The following is a 21190-nucleotide window of genomic DNA, read 5'->3' as shown; positions in this document are numbered from 1 at the left end:
CAACTAGTTCATTTGTACACTTTGTGTCAAAGAAACTAATTCTGGTTAATAAGGTGTAATTGCTGAGATCTTAGCAGATGTCCCATAACTAAAGATGTAAGCATTGTGCATAGATCTATTCCAATCAAGGCTTTGATGAAGGAAGTGCAGCAGTCCCATAAGTTTCTCCAGTTGTTCCCAGAAGACAACTGTGATTTAAAATCCTATTTAATAGATGTATGGCCTCTATTCTAAACTAACTCCCTCCTATTATATGGGGAAAATGATTCTCTTGAACAGTGAATCTAGCATACATCTTGAATACAAGCATTTCCACAACCTGTGAGCATGCAAGCCTTTCATCATGCCAAAATGGTAATGTTTTCATCAGTGTTACCTGGACTAATTTAGAGGGTCTGAGCAAGAAGGAATATTACTGGCTGCTTCTCTTAAAAAAAACCTGAAGTGAAAAGTTTCCTCCCACCTAACAAAGTTTGTTGTACAGGCATGTTTAATTCAGAGAATTCAGCTCTTCCTGATTTTCTTCAATAAAATAAGAGTAGAAAATAGTAGTACTTCTAGCTACAGTCCTCAGGGATGTCCTGTTACCTTAAGTACTCTGACACACACTGAAAGTCATGGCATGACACTATTTCTGTAAAACTGAATACACACAGCAAGACTATGACACTCATCTGAAACACAGTGGAAGTGATCATCTTACACTGACAAGATCGATAAAGTAAAAGAGCTTTGAAATACTTATGTTTCCTCTTCCAGAGGTATTTCACAGCTTAAACCTTACTGTAGGAACGGTATAAACAAATGTAAATCACAGTCTAATTTTAGACTGGAAATGTATCAGTAAAAGCAAAATGTGTAATGCTGCTTTAAAGAAAGTGTTAACACTATTCTAAGTGTGCAATTTGTGGTTTTGCTCAACTTGCAAAATGCATCATATAAATTACATTCACAAGTGCTAACAAAGCAACAAAAATTTTTCTTCCAGGATTATTTTTACTTGCAAAGATGTCAAGCAGCAGAAAGTTATTCTTATCTCTGAACAAGCTCTTGTATTTCTTACAGAGTAAGCTTCTCCTGTACTTAACATCAACACAGTTGTACCCAGTGAACAGAAATTCTGCAGCATCCAAAGGTAGTCACACCTTTTACTCTTCAACTTGCTTCACTTGGACCCGAGAGCCTTAAACAATTTGCATGGTTTAAGATCAAAGTCCTGTCATACTAGGATTTCAACAATATCCCACACATAGTGCTTATTCATGAACTGGTGAAAACTGAAGCCAGGGCAGAATTGGAAGCCACACAGAGCGACTTCAGTGCTAAAAGCCTCCACATTTCTGTCACAACTCATAGCTATCAGATAGAAAAGGGTTGAATACACACTGGAGCACATCTTAAAGTGACTGCAGCAACATATAGGTAAGAAAATATGCGTTAATATTATATATTAATTATACATAAGATTACTATAGTGGTCAAATTTATTCCATACCATGAGACAAGCCATAAACACCTCAACTGCACAGCCACATCTTACTTTCCAAAGTATAAGACCCAGAATCTTACCCATAATACTCAAAAAAGAAGGAAAAGACAAAGTGACAAAGTCCCTCAACATAAAAGTAAGTTAGCACTCAGGAAAGGACCAAACCAGGAGGAAGACTGCTGGTTAGAAACATGCAACAGTCTCTAAAGTTTCAGAGACCACCAAGAAAGTGGGTTAGGTATCTGGTATTTTAACCGGCAAGAAAAAGTATCAGAGCACATATAAATCAATGAAGCATGAGAACAAAGAATAAAGTAAGTTTATTTTAAAGGAAGTGAGCTCCTCTAGAACATGCCCTTATGCTTAGTTCTCCTCATCAAACAGCCTTAAAAGATTTACTGTCATTTACTTAAGGTTGCAACTTATTTATTGAATCCTTACTCTTGCTGCTGCTGCTAACAGCTAGATTTTAAGAAAGCTACTTTTGAATCAGCTAAATGATAGCAGAAAACTTCAGCTGACAACCTTCTACCATTAAAAAAAAGGCAAAAATAGACTAAGAGGAGACAATGAAACCACCACAGAACTACCAAACACCCCCAAAAATTAATAAATACAATGACATCTAGAAAGATATTACGGATAATTTACTTAGTCTTTATTATTTATACTGTTTATAGAACAGCTATATACATATACACTGAACTCGTAAGTTGGTCACACTGACAGATTATCAGGCTCAGAGCAAAGATATCATTCCAAAACATTATCAGCAAAAAAGAGATGTGATTGACTTTTAGATTGTAGGCTACCTGTCAGAAAGTATTATTTCATTCTGAATTCTAAGGCAAAATAAAGTAGATGCCACAAAATATTATAAGCAAATATTTAAGAAGTTTAAGCCAATTTAATGTTATTCCATACTACCTACAGGCCTTCAAACAGAATTAATATCCTAGCTCTGTGCATTCTCAAGGGCAAAGCCAGCTCAGATCTCAGGACAGGATAAAGAGTTTTTAAGGCACAGCTGTCCTTCAAGGACAAACTCCATCAATGAAACATTCCAAGCATTTTGCTGCCTTTAGTGCAGGACTCTCCAAAGCAATCTTGCTATATTATATCTGACTAGTAACTTGAGAAAGAAAATACTCGCCACTGCTGAAAGAAATAATGTGAAAGGGAAAACATCTCATTCCTTAAAATATCATTAACTAAAACAAACAAAAAAAAACAACAAACCAACCACGGCACCAACAGAACCAGTTGTGGCAGCAGACAAAACCTACTTCCACATAAGATAAAGGTGGATCCTTGAATCCAACCCACCTCAATGCACTTGATTCTACAAAAGTGATTTGAGGTACCGTGTCATCACAGTCATTCTGCTCAACATGACACCTTGAACAATGTGCTTTCAGGGGCACTTTCTGTATAAATAGCACAGCAAAGATGCTAATGGTTGTGGCTTAGGTTGTCAGGGTTTTTTGAACTGTAACTTAAAATTTAAAAAATCCTTCTGCTTAAATGATTGTACACTAGAAAAAAAAAAAACCAACAAAAAAAAACCACTGATCTGAGGGATTCAGCATTCCTGAATCTTTCCAAAAGTTGCTAATTCCCAGGAATGCTCAGCAACTACTTTACTAAAATACAATAGGTATATCCATCAGCAAGCAAAATAAAATCCCTTGACAGAACTAAGGCTCTTCTTTTCCTTTCAGGAGAGAAATTCATTACAGGAATGTATTTCTAAAAGCCACCACAACATATACACCAATAGCCACATCTTTACAAGGACAACTAGCTCGCTCACAATGAACACTGAGTTAACCCAAATGAATAATTTTCCTTATAGAGTTTAATATCAATTTTAAAGAAAAAGAGATTTTAACTAATGTAATGTGTAAGCCTCATGAAGTTCAACAAATGGATACTGCAAAGTCCTGGCCCTGAGGAGGAACAGCCCCATATACCAGGACAGGCTGGGGCTGGCCAGCTGGAAAGCAGCTTGGTAGGAAGGGCCCTGCAGGTCCTGGTGAGCACCAAGTTGACCATGAGGCAGCAATGAGCCTTTGGGGCAAAGACCACCAACAGCTTTCTGGGCTGCATTAGGAATTGCATCACCAGCAGACAGAGGGAAGTGATCCTTCCCTTCTGCTCTCAGCATGGTGGGAGCCACATCTGGAGCACTGGGTACAGTTCTGGTTTCCCCAGGATGGGTAAAACCCAGACAAACTGGAAGGGGTTCAAGGAAGGGCTTGAAAGGCTCAGAGACCTGGAACTGCTCAGCCTGGAGAGAGAAAGGTCCAGGGAATCCCACCATGTGTATTAAACACCTGATGACAGTGACTAGCATTTCACAGTGGTGCCCAGCGACAGTGAAAAGGCAACCACAAGACATGAAGTTTAAACCTAAAATAACTCTTTTTTTACTATAACAGTAGCCAAACACTGGAATAGGTTACCCAGATCATTTGTGGAGTCTCCTAAGGATACTCAAAACCCACCTGCACACAGCCCTCAGCCACCTGATCTAGTTGTCTCTGCTTTGAGCAGGGTTCAAAAAGACAATCTTTAGAGATCCCCAACAACCTCAGCTATTCTGTGATCCTGTAGTAGTACTATCTATATGTAGTACTACTTATACTACACTGTTACATCATAGAGACAGAGACATAATTCATTCATCTCTGTGTATACCATGTGACAACTGAGTGCTTATCAACTGCACAATACATACACCCACGCTCGCTCCTGTGCCCGTGTCTCCCTCTTCCCCCTGCACTCCATGTTTTTGCTCCCACTTCCAAGAAGAACATGTTCTTATTTCATAATAGCTGCAAATTGGAACCATTTAAACAGCAGACCATCTCCTGCTCTTCCTACCCCAAGGTAAGATCCTGCCAAAACCAGCTACTAGCAAATGTTTCATCACAAGTGTCTTCGGCCACAGGGTTATGTGCACTTGCAAATTCTGGGAGGCTAGGGGATAATGCATGCTCTGTGCAAATTTAGCAAAAATATTAAAACAGAAGAGCAGGGTTACTGCAGCATAACTACACCAAACGGGGACTGTTTATTTGCAGCGCTGTCTGCCTCACTTCTTCTTAATGTTAGGTTCTTTTGCTTCTTTTTACTTGTTGAAGGCATTCTTTTTCTGTACCTAACTATTTACTTTACACAGTTATCTTAATCTTCATAAACTTGCTTGATGGAAGTTACCTACTTCAGTTTATTCTATTTCCTACTTCTTCTTGAATTAACCTCCATTTTCTTTCGAAGGATATAATTATTATTTTTTAACTCCACCTATGTGATTATACTGGAAATTCTTCATTACTATTACCTACCTCACCCTTTATTTTACAATTAAACATGAATTGTAAAACTGAGAATAAAATCTGCACAAGAAATGCTCTCAATTCCCATCCATAAGTTATGACCTTTAGGCAACTCTCTGCCCTCCCTATCATCACCCCAGCTCAGCACCTTCAACTTCACTGATACTGAAGAGCAGTAGACTACTTCTAAGAGCGACACAAAAAGGCACAGAGATTATACTCTCAGTCAGCTTGCATCAGCTATAGATGCATCTGTACATGCAGTGCAAAGATTCAGAGAGTTTGGGAGTAATTGTTTTTAAAAGAATGTCAGATAAAAAAAAGGCTGAACATACAGGACTTGCACAGTTCTAACACATCCCTTGGTACACGCCACTAGTGAAGGATCAGCTTCTCAGACAGTCATTCTTCAACCATCAGCATGAACACACTGCCACTGGTTTGAATAACTGCATTTTAAAGTCATATGTGCAAGGAAAATCATGTAGCAGAAACTGTTGCAGAAGGCAGAGAATAAGCAGAACTGAAATACTTCTCCCAATTTATAATTCTATATATTGAAATTCAGAATGCTATAAAGCACTTCCAGCCTGAATTTTTTTCTAATTTTAATGTGCTGAGTATGTTTGCTTTGACAATCCACTTATTAAATGTTTTAAACTGTTACTCAGTCTTAAAGAACAAAGATCTCCATAGCTACCAACAGCCATTATGATAGGATATAATGGCAGGCAGTTTTCTATCACCCAAACTTCAAGCACTGGGTTTGCCTCTGCAATAAAATAATAGATATTTAGGACAAGTTGTGCTCTGTAGTGATACAAGCTTTCCTCACTGTTGTAAACCCCAGATACAATTGTAGCTGTTCTTTTCTGATATGGATGATGTTTAATCTTTCAGTTCCAAGTACCATGAAGGAGCACTACATATGGATCTCTCCCCTGTGCTCAATAATAATTATAAAAAATGGTCAGAAACAACAATGAAAGTTGGCCTTCTCCACATGAGGAGCTGCCACTATCTGAGAGCAGAGAAAAATGACGTATGCTTCAGGAAAGTAGTGAGTCTCAGCAAAGACAAAAAAAGTGGAGAACAACCAGAATATCTGTGTCAGAATAGAAATTGTATAGGGAGAAGTAAAGAACAAGAACAGTAAACTCAGGCAAATCACATCAGGCTCATTAACAGAGCAACAACACAAACATGAAGTTCCAAGAAATACTTTTGGTCATTTGCTTTTAGTTGTACCCTCTTTCTTAACCAACTCTATTCTACTGTTTTAAAGGACACACACCATACCACATCAATTCTGGCACAGGATTAGTAAAATAGAAAGATGGCCACAACTGAACTGGAAAAGATCTTGTCATCTACTCTGTTGGCCAACACATTGGAAGTATTCTGGGAATAGCTTTTTTTTTTTGGCAACTGTAAAAAAAAGCCAAAAAGCCAGTTTCATCACTAAGTGCAACACCAGCAGTCAGGAGGTGAAGCCCTCTAAGGGGTGGAAGTACCTTCTGCTGTACCACCTACCAAAGACAAGCAGTTTCTGTTCCAAGTTACAGCCCCTGGATGCTGTTAGTGACTCTAGCACTGCAAGCAGACTGCTTATATCCAGCTTCTGTCTACCTTCTGAGCATGCTTATTAAAAACTATGGCTTTTTTTTTTCTAATCAAAATGGATCTCTACCAACAGTGCATCCCCAGTGCACCACACTGAACAAATGACTGCATAAGATAGCCACACTTGTTTACTGAAGGTAAAATCTACAAGAAACACAGCACTGTATTTATTTATACTGGGCAATGATAGCTGTAATTGTACAGATTTTCTAGTTAACTCTCATCACAACCGTATGCCTGCCGCAGTCAGAGGCAGAAGTCACTACCACGTCATACTTTCCAACACCATCAAAATGTTACAGAGAAATCATAACATATTCTTTGCAAGACTTCTAGTATAGGCTAATCAGTTCACCTTTTAGGGAAATGAACAGCGAAACAGTTTTAAGTATGTACCTGGTACACTTCTAATTGGAAGGGCCCGATTATGTAAAAATTAAGTAGAGGGGAAAAAAAGAGCCTAACAATTCACATTTTTGGAAAAAAAAAAAACAAACAACAAAAACAAACACACACCCCCAAACCCCCCAAACAGAAAAAAAAAAAGACCCACACTTATTACAACACTGTCTTGAGAAGCGATAGAGAAGCCCCTATCTAAACAGGGCCAGCAGCTCTCCTAAGTAAGTGCATTGATAATCATTTGCAAATTGCAAAACCCACACTGCACCTTACAAATTCATTCTAGGGAACTCACCATTGTAACAAACTCAGCACACTTCTTACTTGAAACCACAAAATCACTTCTAGATTGAAAATATGAAGCTTTTAAAATGAAAACATGCAATATTCATTCACAATTAAGTATCTTTTTAGGGAAACAACTTACTTGATTGAGTTTCTGAAGTGGTCCTCAGCAGGATTTTTTACTGTACAACTGTTCAGCAGCCATAAATCTGCTTCAGCAGAGTTTTCTAGAAGACAGAGATACAAATCTGTGTTAAAAATTACCCAACTTGTCAACTCCTACTTCACATCATGCAAAAAACAAAACAAAACAAAACAACAAACAAATAAATGCAGCCATTATCAATAAGCTGTTTACAAAACAACTTTATACTCAACATTTCAAACAACTACATTCTTGGAAGGGGACTTTGGTTTGCTGTTTGGATTTTCGTGTTCTAGAAAAAAACAAAACAAAACAAAAACACACACACAAGCATTTCTTTGCGGGACTTTTGGTGGGATTTTGGGGTTGGTTTTGTTGGGGTTTGTTTGCAAAGGAAGAATGAACAGTTCTCTCACTTTAGCCAAAACTTTGCATATCTTATTCTTTTCAGCAGCATAAAATGTTTCCAAATTTAGCTCCACAGCCATTACCACATCCCACATGAGAATCAGGGGACAGGGATGCAGAGGGGACACGACTAAATAACAACAGGCTGACACTGTCAGTCAGGAGGCTGGGAATCCATTTAACAGCAAGAGTTTCCATAGGAATCATCCATCACTATAGAGCATAACACTTTTCAAGTTAATATCATTATTCAGAGGAGAGATGCCTTAATACAGAAATATTCCAGGCTTGGTTTCAGTTCCTCCTTGTGCTGTGGTCTCCACAAGTGAAGGAAGAGATAGCTTCACTGTGACAACCCTCTTTCTTCAAAACGGCATTTGAAATACTAAAACATTTACCTTTAGGAAGACCTTTCACAGTAACCCAACAGAAACCCTTTCATATAGCAATTTGGATTCCACTAATATATTAGCTCCTTGACTGGGAGTCTGAGAGACAACAACTGCAATACTTAAATGTATTTCACACATAGAAAAATATCTCCGAAATACATTCAAATTCATTCCTTCACAGGTTTCATCATCTGCAGAACAGAGGGTGCAGAATAAAGTCTCTGCATAATAAAATCTTCCAGGCAGTTTTGGGAAAAGGAATCTCATTAATGTTTACACCTAAAAATCATTTAAGAAAAATAAAAGCGTAGTAGAGGCTTGTCCTCTCCTTACAGCCATAGTATTATTTGTTCCATTTCTGTACCTTTTTGTATTTCTATTAACTCTCATTCTCTTTTATGAATCTATTTACACACAAGTTTTTATTTTGTGGATTAATAAGTGAGTTCATACCACAATTCTGCAAAATAACTGAATTATCTTAGTTCTTTACTGCACTGCTCACAAGGTATTACATGCATGGGTGTAGATTCCTTATGATCTACTGTATTTTCTCAATCAAATTTCAGTCTTAAAAGAAGTTCAGTATTTGTTTACCAACAGGGAACTTTTTTATTTCCTACAACAGGTTGCATTTACAACCTGTGGGGCATCTACAGGTTTTACATTTACATTGTGGGACAACTTGTCAGCGATTACATTCTGCTTTCAGAACTTTTGATGCACTTACACTAAATGCAAGGCCTCGATGGACATGCTACAGCAAACATGGATCAAAATACCAGATCAGAGTTGGCGTGTATAAACAAGATCCTGAGGCTTCATAATTACTAAATATTAAGCAACACCAGGAGTCAGGCTTCTTTATTTGGGGCAGGGAGATTGGAGGGACTGGCTATATGCATATATACCTTTATATATGTATGTTAATCAGTGTTCTGACATGAGTAGTTGGTAGTGTTCAGCATGTGCCCAAAGAAAGAGTAAAACATCTCTGACTAATAAGCTCAGGCTTCTAAATACATGCCTGCACGGGCAGGGGCAGACAGAACCAACAGTTCTGTTTATACTCCAGGCAGACAGACATGAAGTATTTACATCAGGATGGTAAACAATGTATGAATATAGCACTGGGCCTACTAAGGCAGCCTGTGCACCCTTCCTTGGAAGGTCTTCACCTTCCACCTTTTCCATCTCCAGCCTCCACCTTGTAAGGTCACAGGATAGCCAAGATTCATTCATTCCGCAGCCTAAAGCCCATTGTCTGCAGAAACCTCCATTAGACCACAAGGTTTTGGAGAAACATCCCAAGATTTCAGTGAAAAACAGAGGCCTGATTTTGGGAACTCACAGATGTGACTGAAGTGGACAACCTGAGCTTCACAGAAGGTTTTCCAGCAAGGCATATATGCTGTGTACTGCGACAGGCAAAACTGAAGCAAGAACCAAAGGCACAGTGACAATCAACTACAGTCCTGAACACAAGATACAGGTGTCCTTTTCTATACCCTGCAACAAACTTCCCTTAGAGGATCTCCTTTCTTCTGCCTTTTTTCCATATATGATACTTTTAAAATTATACTTTTAAAATGATATTTTGCTGCTCACTATTTTTTCATGAGGTACTTCCTGTATGTTAAGACATTTTTGGAAAAAAGTTATGTCAAATCAGCATTGTACTCAATGCTCAAAACCATGGCCTTTTTGCATTGTGACATCTTTCCCATAAAAGAAAGGCTACACTGGAAGTAAACCACAAAATCTATCATACTCTTTGCAAAACAACGTAAGAGTACAAAGAAACCTAAAGGTCATGGAAACTTCTGAACACTTCAGTTAATTGGGAAGCTCTGGAAAACATGAATTGGTTGCATTATGCAATACTGAGAGGATAAAACAGCAAGAGGCTGAAACATCAGTATACCTACAGAGGAAAACAGTATTTACAATTCTTTTCTAATAGCATTTTTGGGTTTGTTATCATTTTAGGAATCATAAATCAGCAGAACCTTTTAAGACTGAAGTAATACTATAAGTTGAAATTTGAACAATTGAATTCGTCTTGCCCTGGTGGTTTAACTGAAGCCTTTCTTCTTCCAAATCTTTTTCCAAAACTTTGTTTTATTCTGGTCCCCCTTAAACCACATCTCCTTGAAAAATCAAAACACACACAGAACACTGAAGTGAAAGAAACACAGATAGTGACACCCAAAGAGAATAGCCCTTCTTTACTTTCCGCAGCACATCACTCCTCCTTGTACCAAAAGAGCTGATTTGCTCAGCACTGCTTGCTTAAAAAACGTGACTCATAATTTCTATGACATTCTTTTAAATCCTGTACATCCACCTGTGTAACTTCAATCTGCAAGATCTTTCTCTGTAATCACAGAAGGCTCTCCCACAGCCTTTTCTTCCAGCTCTCCTTATCCCTCTAAGCTCCCAGCAAGTCTTCCTTCTCACCCCGATTTTCCTTCTAACTCTCTTGCACAACAGATATACCTCTAGTTTCACTGTTTTCATGAACTGCAGTATAGCCTCTGTTCCCATTTATGGGCCTCTCCTTTAATGTTTTGTACTATGCATTCTCCCTTCCAAAACAGCTCTGCCTCCTTCCTGCTTGGCATTTTATGCTCTGAAGCCAGACCCAGTAACACCCAAGTTATGTATCTGGAGCATGTGCTCACAAATGGACTCCATGTGAATTGTCTTCCCCCAGAAAACACAAAAATCTAAGCATGAGGACATCTCACATCCAGTTACAAAAATAACCCAGCATCTTGACTGGAACAAAGTTACCAAACTTCTTACTTTCTTTCAACATCCTTGTGTCACAGGAACCCACTCTTGGTCCTCGGGTTACTGAAATTAGGTGTTGGTTAATTTAATGATTTCCTGGGCCACTGGGTATCAAGGAACCTCAACAAGCATTGGGAAAGAATCTCTTTTAATAAATATTAGTTCAGAAGTGCTGTGAGTCATCAGTGCAGAAGGAAGGTACATCTTCCTCTGGGGACATTAACTTTGGTTGTTTGTTTCTAGACAATATGCTCTGCTTGGCAGAGGAAAAATACACAAGGTTGAGAAGAACAGGAGAAAGCAATTTATTTATTTAAATACTTGCTTTTGCTTTCCAGACCATTCTTTGTGTCTTGGGTTCAGCAGTAGCAGTCATTTTTCTCTTTCTTAGTAGCTGGTGCAGTGCTGTTTTTTTGACTCTCAGCTTGAGAACAGTGCTGATAACACTGATGTTTTTAGTTGCTGCTCAGTAATGTTTACCCTGACCAAGGCCTTTGTGAGGCTCATGCTCTGCCAGGGAGGAGGGGAAGCCAGGAGGAAGCAGAGACAGGACACCTGACCCAAACTGACCAAAGAGGTATTCCATACCACAGCACGTCATGCCCAGGATGTAACTGGGAGTTACCCAGAAGGGCTGGGAGACTGCAGGGTTGGAGGAGGTATCGGTCGGTGCTTGGTCAGGCTGGGGGGGGCGGGGCAAGTTATCGGTTGGCTGGTGGTGAGGTGATGTATTCTCTTCCCTTGTTATTTCCTTTATCATTGTTATTATTGGTGGTAGCAGTAGTGATTTGTGTTATACCTTAGGTACTAAACTGTTCTTATCTCAACCTGTGGGAGTTGCATTCTTGTCGATTCTCCTCTCTGTCCCTCCGGGAGTAGGGGGAAGGCAAGAAGGGGGGGAAGCGAGTGAACAAGCTGTCTGGCTGGGTTTAAACCACCACAAACATGTCTTACAGAAAAGATTCCAAGACTTTTTGCTTGTCTCTTCCCTCAAAGGCAACTACAAATCAAAACCACAAGTTACCATGAACTTCCAAATGGCATTATGTTTGAAATCTCAGAGCCACATTAGCAGTTCCCACCTCTGAACCTACCACGCATCAACCAACAACACAAACCACTCAAATGCATGCTTAAAGTACTAACTTTCCAGATTACAAATGGTTTTCAAAGGTCCCACTCGTCTCTTATGAGCAGTATTAGGATGTAAAATATAAAAGGGTCAACCGGACTGCAACAAGACTTCTGTTTTCCCATTCAATTTCTGAGATACTCTGGTCGTAAGTCACTTCATCAACAATTAATGAAAATGTAACAGCTTGGTTCACCCTGTGAATATGTTATTTAAAGCTCCAAGAGGGAAGTGAGGCTGCTTATATGGTAATGTGGACAGGTCTTCATTTAGAAAAAAAAAAAATTCTCTTGCCTCTTGCCCTAATTTAAACTGCAAATACGCAAAACTATTTTTATTCCTCATTAAGATTTCCATCACTGAGGTAATTGCACAAGTAAGCTTTTCTGTTTTCTGATGGTTTTAAGAAATTGAGTATTTTTTGTAAATTCATTCTTGACTGGGTAGACATCTCAACAGCAGCTACTGCTGGACTACAGGTAGTTTTATAAAGCCTTCCAGATCAGGATGCTGTGCTCACTATCAAAGGATATTCTTTTTGAAGAGTAGCAGGTACCTGCATTCTAAAATTGCAGTACCCATGGGGCATTTCAGTAACTTCCTTTCAGGTTTTCCTCCTCCATTTTAATATTAAGCTCACAGCTACCATATCTGCAGACACTGAACAGTTCCTACTTCTTCCAACCAAGAAAAGGACCAATCACTTTGATTTCTTATTTGCTTGCTATCTTTATGTATCAGAAAAAAAAAAAAGCAAAGACACATAGTTCAGTTATGTCTGTCTTCTACTTTGGGTACAATACTGTGTGCCACAAACATTTGAATTTGGGCTGGATTTTATTTTACATTCTACAGTTCCACTTGTTTTGTCAAACAGCTCCTATATAGGCATCCTGAAGGATCATTTACCAGTATAGATCCAAGACCATGCTCTAAACAAAGCTTCCAACATGACATGATCTTTTTCTCATAGCTCTTTCCTGATACCTAATAGTCTAAGTTCTCTCTGCACCTGGTGCTATATACCAAAGGTGGAAAAGGCAGCCTGAATTTTAGCTTATTCCTTCAAAATAAAGACTTCACTACTTTGAGAAAAGTGGATCACACAGCTATTCCTTGAACAAAACAAGACCTTAAAACAAAAAAGGAGAACTCTCATTGCTAGATAAGACGTGTGTCAGCAGAAAGCCTAAGCATAGCCAGGGTCTACTCAGCACAGCACTACCTGAGATTTAAAGGCACCCAAATTATCCTGGGCAGCAGCAGATGGAGGTGCCATAGCGTGGTGCTCTAAGGTGGGCATTTCATCCTGCTCTTGAGCACAAGCATGATCTCAATACATTCCAAGAGCCAACTAGCTGCTTCTTTCACTTCACTGAAAATTTAAAGATCAATGTAAATAATTTCAATATGAAGATTAATAATGAGTGATTTATCAATCTCATAGGGAAAGTCCCACTGCACTAGAAACAAGGTCAAGTAGACTCTTTCAGCCAGACTTCACTAACATGACATTCAAGTAACTCCAACGACTCATTCTGCTGATTAATGCAGGTAGAATTTGTTTTGTTGACAGAATTTGGAAATATCCCAGAAACTCCTCCTCCTCCTCCAAGTCCTAAGTATGCTCGATCTTCCAGAAATAGCACACACACAGTATGATTCAGTGCTTTTTTGTCTTTGTACTCCCTGCATACAGCTTCATATGCAAAACACCAAAGTTATTCAAATGAGCAAATGCAGACTGACTGCTTCTATCTTAGCCACTAACAGTCTGGTCAACCATCAACAACAGAAGCCTTGCACAACACCATACAACTAAAGTTTCAAAACGCATTGCAAATATTAACTGGTTTACCTTCAACACCCACATATTAAATATGCACCCAGCCCCACATCAATTCCTTTTCATCTTACAAGTGTAAACAGGTAGTTTCAGAGTTTCTATCACTTGATCAAACCATGCAGGATGTTGATACAAATAAGCCAAGATCCCAAGTTATCCCTTACTTCTGTCCTGTTCCTGAACACAAAGTAATTGCGTAGATTCATAGGCACAAGCTATTTCAGTCTACACTTCTATATGCAATAACTTTTTGACAAATTTTAAGCCATCCCCAGAACCCAGCCCTTTCATAATTTGGGTAGCATAGCAAACCAACAGAAAATACTGAACAGCTGATCAAACACAGATCACAATAGTTCTAACCCCCCATGAGTGCTTCAACACAACTCCTACAGATGTGCTACCAAGTGTCTTAGAGGAGACTAACTACTGCCATAGAAGGATCACAGCTGATGTGCGAGCTCCAGATGAAACTCTAGCTTTCATGGGGCTCACTGAAAAAAAAACAGAACGCCCTGCACTCTCATTTTTGGTACAACACTTTAGAAATCGCCACTTGCATTATGCATAGTCTCAGTGTAAAATTTAAAGGAATTAAGAGGATTTGATTACATTTTACAGATCAGAGTTGCTAAACAACTGGTAAAATTTAAGCGAAACTGATGATGATGATGATGATGAGACCTGGTAAGACACAAAATGCAAGTCAGAAATGGTGCCTAAGATAATGATTTGGGAACATCACATGCTGTGATGTTTTCTACGGTAAAAAACAAATTGGTTGTAAAGCATAAGCAGCTGATTTCATATGCTGACAGCAAAGCCACAGGTGAATGAAAATTGAAAATTTTATGTTTTCCTGTACATGTCATATGAGTCCATATGAATTCACTGTAAACAGTAATAAATATTTCAGAGTCAAGAAAGATTGACTGGAATCTGCTCCAGGAAGATCATTTTAACCTCCCTTAGGTGTAACGCTCTGACAAGTCTTACTTAAACAAATGCTATCTGCAGCTAATGAATTGTTAACAGCTTTCCCTCATTGCCTCTTTGGAGGACAAAGCAAGAAAATAAACTGAGGTTGCTTCAGTCCTATCATGCAGCCAGGTAACAACCTGCTGGGTTAGGCACAGCAGACAGAAACCAAAGTTCTCTATAAAATGCAATGGCATCACTTGAGTTACCTGCTCCGTGAAGCCTCTCACACTTATAGACCCTACAAGCCACAAATATGTCCAACAAAAGAAAGCTTGAAGCAGTGAAGTAGATTCCCAAGTACAGCAAAATTTCTAAGCAAATGAGAAAGAATCTTTGCTTCATTTAAAGTGTAATATAAAACACAGGTAATTTAATCATAGAATGGTTTGTGTTGGAAGGGACATCCAGTTCCAATCCCCTGCCATGGACAGGGGCACCTTCCACAAGGTCAGACTGCTCAAGGTGCTCCAGCCTGGCCTTGACCACTGTCAGGGATGGGGCAACCACACCTTCTCTGGGTAACCTGTGTCAGGGCCTCACCACCCTCACAGGGAAGATAAAAAAATTTATTCCTAAAATCTACTCTAAATCTACCCTCTTTCAGTTTAATGCCTTAAGTGGGACCATAAATGCATAACATTAGTCTGGAGAGCAGCTTTACTCTGCAGATGTTTTTACTTTTTCAGTACACCTGTTCTGTACAAGTTAGCCCATGGCACTGAACTTCCTCACTCCTATAACTTCCTAATCTCCATTTTCACAAGAACCAGGATTACGTTTTTGCTCTAGTCTGCAAATTAAAGCTAAATTTCATTTCTGTATCTGTTTCACAATCTTTTTTCTCTAAATTCTGTCTGCATTAAGTTGTGCCTAGAAGCAATTTATTGATTTCAAATGCCTTGCTTCCACTTATTTCTCCTGATACCTAACGCCACAGGGAATACGGATTTAAGCTCCGTCTACCACTTTTAATAGAGTTAAAATATATAAGCTATTTGAGCCAGATATGTCCAAACGCTTATTAAATTGTAGCTTCCGGCTATTTATTGACTTTCTCAGAACTACCTTCACACCTCATCTATTTGCTACTTTATCAGTTTTCTGAAAAGCAGTAGATATGGTCTTAAAGTACCATACCCAGCAGCCAGATAAACCTTTACTGTGGTTAATTCCCAGACATCATCCCCAGCTCAGATTATCAGCAGAAACTAGTGCTTGTGAAAGCTCCAGACAGAACACATCAGAAATTAAAGTTCACTCTTAACACACAGAACTGACAGATGCACTGCAGCAATCAGCAGTGCAAGCTTCTCCACAAAATCCCACCAACAGGTTTCAACTAAGTAGTCCTTAAAGAGGTTGAGTATTTCTCTACCAATACAGAGATAACCATTACAGTTTCACATAATTTCACTATCCTGTCTCTTTCCAATCTCGATTGCAGGTTTAGTTAATATTCTATTAAAGAGCCAATTTTGTTAGGTTTCTGTTATTTGTACAAAAAAAAAAAATCCTACAACAGAAGATACTCTTCCAGTACTAATAAATCTGCATACAATAAGACAAGTCTATTTTGAACCTTTCAACAGCAAGTGCCAAAAGTTCAAGTATGCCAGTTTTGCATAGGGAATTGTGGCTTTATGGCTCCAGACAGATCCAATTTCATCAAGCACAAACCAGTACACCACTAGTTTGAGGCACCACGTGTGCATTATTTGATGGAGCAGAAGCTCCCCAAAACAAAAAGATTATTTTGACAAACAAGGGGGGGGGGGGGTTGAGGATCATTTTCTCATCTAGTTTGGAAGCAGCACCTCAAGGTATCAAGCACTGTCACAAACAGTGATGTTGATGTATCAAAGCACACAGGGCTGTCCTCCCCTGCCCCAGGCTTTGCACTGTTAGCGTCTTTTCTACTTTGAAGGCCAGGTGAAGAGTAACAACAGAAAACCTACATTTCACTACACAGCTTAAAGGAACCAAGATATTTCAGAAGCCATTTTCACTTTTCTCTTTTCAGTAGAGTGAAGATACTTCAACATTATTGCTTTTAAGACTTCAAGACCTGTAGTTATCCAGAGTTTATTTTACATTTGCTATTGTGAGCAACCTGGTCTAGTGGAAGGTGTCCCTTTCCCTGGCGGGGGGTTGGAACTAGATGAGTTTTAAGATCTCCCAAACCATTCTGTGATTCTATGATTCTATCTTTATGCAAATTTCTCTTTGTCCATGTTGATGGCTGAAGTTTAATCTGGTATCTCACATGATTACTATTCTTCCTTTGTACATATATATATATATATATAATTTATGGCTCTACTGCCGTTACAGTTGTTTTCATTTAGCACATGTTTTTTAATTTACCTTTCCTTTGCTTTCAAAGAGGAACTACAGGGGCCAGAGTGAGCTATGTGCAGTGTACGGACAACTGACTAATGCCCAACACAGAAGGAAGTGCCGGATGCTACGTTAAAATGTTAACCACAGTCTTTCATTAATAGATGTTTAGAGTCTCTTTTGATAATTTATTTCACAAACCAAACAGTATAAGCACTGACCTCTATAGTTAAAACTGAGCCCACGATGGAGAGAAAGGGTATATAAATGTAATGGGAACAGGGAGGAAGCAACTGTAATTGAGAGGACACAAAAGCAGTATACAGAAAATTCAGGAAATTAAACTACTAAAAGCACTACCACCCTCAGGACAATTTCCAATTGTATTTTTTTCTGTTGAAAAGCACAGTATTTATTACATCATGGATATAACCTGTCAATGTTTCTTGTTAAAGATAACAGAGCTTTATCACCCCCCAAAAAAAGTAAAGTTTGTTTGAAGTTTCTGCCAAAAAAAAAAACGTATTAAAACTTACATTAACAGTAAATTCACAAAACAGACACCACAGCACTATTTGTTACAGGCTTTTAGTAGCTATTAATCATCACTGAGCCTTGCAAACATATGCAATGTCTTTTCCATTAATCACCTGGCATCTAGCACACAATGTTGGAAGTAGCTTTGAAAAGATACCTTTTGCCAAACCTTACTAGCTGTAAAACTGAGAAAACACCTACTTCACCGCAGAGGTTCCTGTGCTGCCCACTTCAAAGCTTCTACAAGACTCCTGCCTTCAACACAGGTGCTTTCAGAGTCCACCACCCCACAACCCCCTAGCTGTGCCAGGGCTCCCAGATTCTCTCAGTTAGAAAACTCACTTTCAGCTCTGAGGGCATCAACAGACTTTGAAAAGTTCTGTTCCAAGCTCAGTGTCTATGACTGGGATCTTGAGACCCTTGAGATAAATTCCAAACATCTGTAGCCCTGAGACTGCCCAAGACAGGATGACTTCAGTTCTTCTGGACATTCCAGCCTGCAGGCACTCTGCCCTGCCTGTATCCCAGGTAGGAGGTAAAGTCACCAGCTGCCCTTAGATCCAGCCCGGAACCATTCATGCCACCTGGCCACTGACAAGGAGGCTGGGGAGCCCTACACGGCCAGCAAAGGCAGTTCCTGACTTCACACAGAAGCGGCCACTGCCATGTAACCCCCTATTTCAGAATCACCCCACAGTGCAGCTTCCTGAACAACAACATTGCCTTAACTTCTGCCTTACTTGCAGGGGAAAAAAATAAAATTAACATATCTCTTTTGTGCCCCAACCAAGTAGAAGTTTTTTTACCTTTCTTGCTAAGTGAGTGATCTACAGTAAGTCCATTTTCACAGCACTACAAATGCTCACTTTAGTGAATTGCTAAGCTTTGGTTTAAAATGAAATGAATTTTATTTGTATTCCTCATGCTGAGCCATGTGTCTTTGTTACAACCTGTAGTGTCTTTAAATTCTCAGTTGGTACAGGATCAAAATAATTACTACAGTTGCTGTATTTGATTTTAAACGGCACACACAGTCCAAACTCCCCAGTAAATGTGACCACTTATACACATAAAGCCCAATTAGATCCTCGGACCAAGCAAAGACTCAATAGGCATAATTTCCTAAAAAATGTCCTCCATGAAAGCACATTTATTATTACCAAGTTAGCCCATGTGATGAAGAATAAAACAAGTTATTCCGGAGCAGATACACTGAAGAAACCGGGTTTTTGAACACTAAACAAGTAACTTGTAATCAAAAGTCTGCAGCTCCTCACAGTCAAGATTCTTGCAATATTCTCCATTTCTGCTGAGGAACTTGAGACCCAGCATTACACTTACTTTCCAAAACAGTATTTGGCACTTACTACAAATTATTAGACCCTACTCAAAACCTTGAGTGACTTCCTCTCTTTGTTCCCCACTCTCTTTTTACTATATAATACATACTTTTTTCCTTAAAAATAAAACTTTAAAGTACAACTTTACTGGGTGTCATAAAATAAGGAGCCGACTCACTTCTCTCACTTTGATACACAGCATATGTTGAAGTTCTATTGGCAATTATTACAGATGTGCTGCTTCTGCATTTTTGAACATTATTTCTAGACACTTAATGGCTAATCTAATGATTTAGCTGTTTGAGGAAGCTTATTGAAGGCCTCTATCCATTCAGGCTGGCCATAACTTAAGAAGTTCTTGCAAGGCTTAAACTATTCAAAAAAGTTAATGTATGCACTAAAAAGGTACGGATCTCTCATCGTTACACTCAGGCTGAAGATTTTAATTAAGTCGGGGTAGTAACTGTGCGTTAAAAATCAAAGATGACACCAACAGCTTCTGAATTTTCACAGGGCCTGTGTTTGAGATTTGGCAGGAAGACGACTCAGCTTAAGACAATGTTTAGGAAGCACACAGCAGAACCATATAAGGATATACTTCTTTCAACATATTAACATCCAAAATAAAACCTGTACAAAATTAATGACTATAGAAAGTGCCACTAGAATGCATAAACAGGCATGCTTACTGACGAAGCCATTTGAAACAGATCATTAGTGAAATAGATAGTTAAATTTAATTGCTTAAATCCATTTACTAAAGCAAGTAGAAGCCAAGCATAACATTCCCCTTCCACCAACACACACGAGTCTTCTGCAAAATTATGAAGAGTTGAGTATTTGCTAGGAAACCAAAATGCAGACATTCTGTATATCGCACCCTCAGTTTCACAGGAAGATTTCAGTTTCATCATAGGCATTTCAGTGGTCTCTATTCTGTTACAGAAGCAAATTTGATAGACACTATTAGAATGCCTACCTCAAAGGGGAAAAATTACTACACCTCTTTAAGCAGGTGCACATTTAACACCAACCCCTTCGAAAAAACAGTGTGTGTATCATTCTTTAAAAAGTCACTATTCACAAATGTTTAATACTTCATTTTAATACCACACTCCAAATAACATGGTACCAGAATCTTCCAGTTGCCTTTGTTTCCCTATTTGGTAACTGCACATCTAATGTCTTTTTTACCATGCATGAAAATATTCAAGGAATTTTACCAGAAGTATTCCTAGCCCACAGCTGATATTTGTTGCCCATATATGGAAAAAATTTAATATAAGAACAAATAATTAACACATGTCAGTCTAGAGGTAAACTCCAACATGAGCTGTAAAGTTGATTTGGTTTGGGTTTTTTTAATCTCCTCAAAGAAGTTGCTACTGCATTTGGAAGAAAAATTCTAGAGGAAGTCCCATAATCCTTCTTTATTTTTTATGCACATATCGCCACAGCAGACAGCCATTAGCCAGAGTGTTGTCTTGAGTCTGTTTTGTATTATTTTCTGATGAACAATCCTGTAAAAAGATTGAAAATAAATGCATCTTCTATTTTTCAGTACATTTGCTTAAAACGTATCCTAAGAAACATCATGTTCAGTATTCCCAGCCTCCTAACACAAAACACTTCCTGAAATCTTTGGAGAGCTATACTACAAATGTATGGGCAACTAGAGAAATGCATTCTCAATGTGGTTAAGAGCTAATGATGAAAAACTGAAAGTGTCAGTGTTTAAATTATACAAGATCAGGAGTGAATTTGACCTCAGGAATAAACAGACCAAATGGTCCTTCCATTGAAGGCACAGTAAGAAGTACAGAAAGGTCTGCAAGCAAATGGAAAACTAATTTTTTGCCCAACAGAGGTCTCAAGAAATGGAATAAAGACAAACTAATACAAAGCATATGGGTTTCACAAATAGAAGTACCACCTTATTAGGAGTATTACAAGAAGGAATGGCAAGATATAGATTATTAAAAAACATACTCAAAGTAGCACAGAATTTGCAGGAATTCCCAAAGCAAGCAAGTTTCTGACAAATCTTTATAACTAAGGCCTCTTAACAACCCTAAGGACCAGCAGACTTTTCCAAAAAGTCCTAAACTTATTTCATCAGCACCCTGAGCTACCTAG

The 21190-nt window shown here is 38.7% G+C and overlaps 1 protein-coding gene across 2 annotated transcripts in view; it reads right to left on the bottom strand.

Moving 5' to 3' along the window:
• Positions 1-21190, bottom strand: part of CDKAL1 (CDK5 regulatory subunit associated protein 1 like 1) — a 390319-nt gene that overhangs the window by 320830 nt on the left and 48299 nt on the right. For both annotated transcript variants that reach the window (XM_061449582.1, XM_061449583.1), the window contains exon 5: positions 7283-7367. In XM_061449582.1, coding sequence (XP_061305566.1) covers positions 7283-7367 — 85 coding nt within the window. The remainder of the gene's footprint in view (positions 1-7282; positions 7368-21190) is intronic.

This window comes from Pezoporus flaviventris, unplaced genomic scaffold (genome assembly GCF_033815535.1).
Source record: "Pezoporus flaviventris isolate CSIRO_AGI_PZ_B2104156 unplaced genomic scaffold, CSIRO_AGI_Pfla_v1 ptg000007l, whole genome shotgun sequence".
Classification (NCBI taxonomy): Eukaryota; Metazoa; Chordata; class Aves; order Psittaciformes; family Psittacidae; genus Pezoporus; species Pezoporus flaviventris.
The sequence above is the reverse complement of the archived record's forward strand: the minus strand, read 5'-3'. Positions and strand labels throughout refer to the sequence as shown.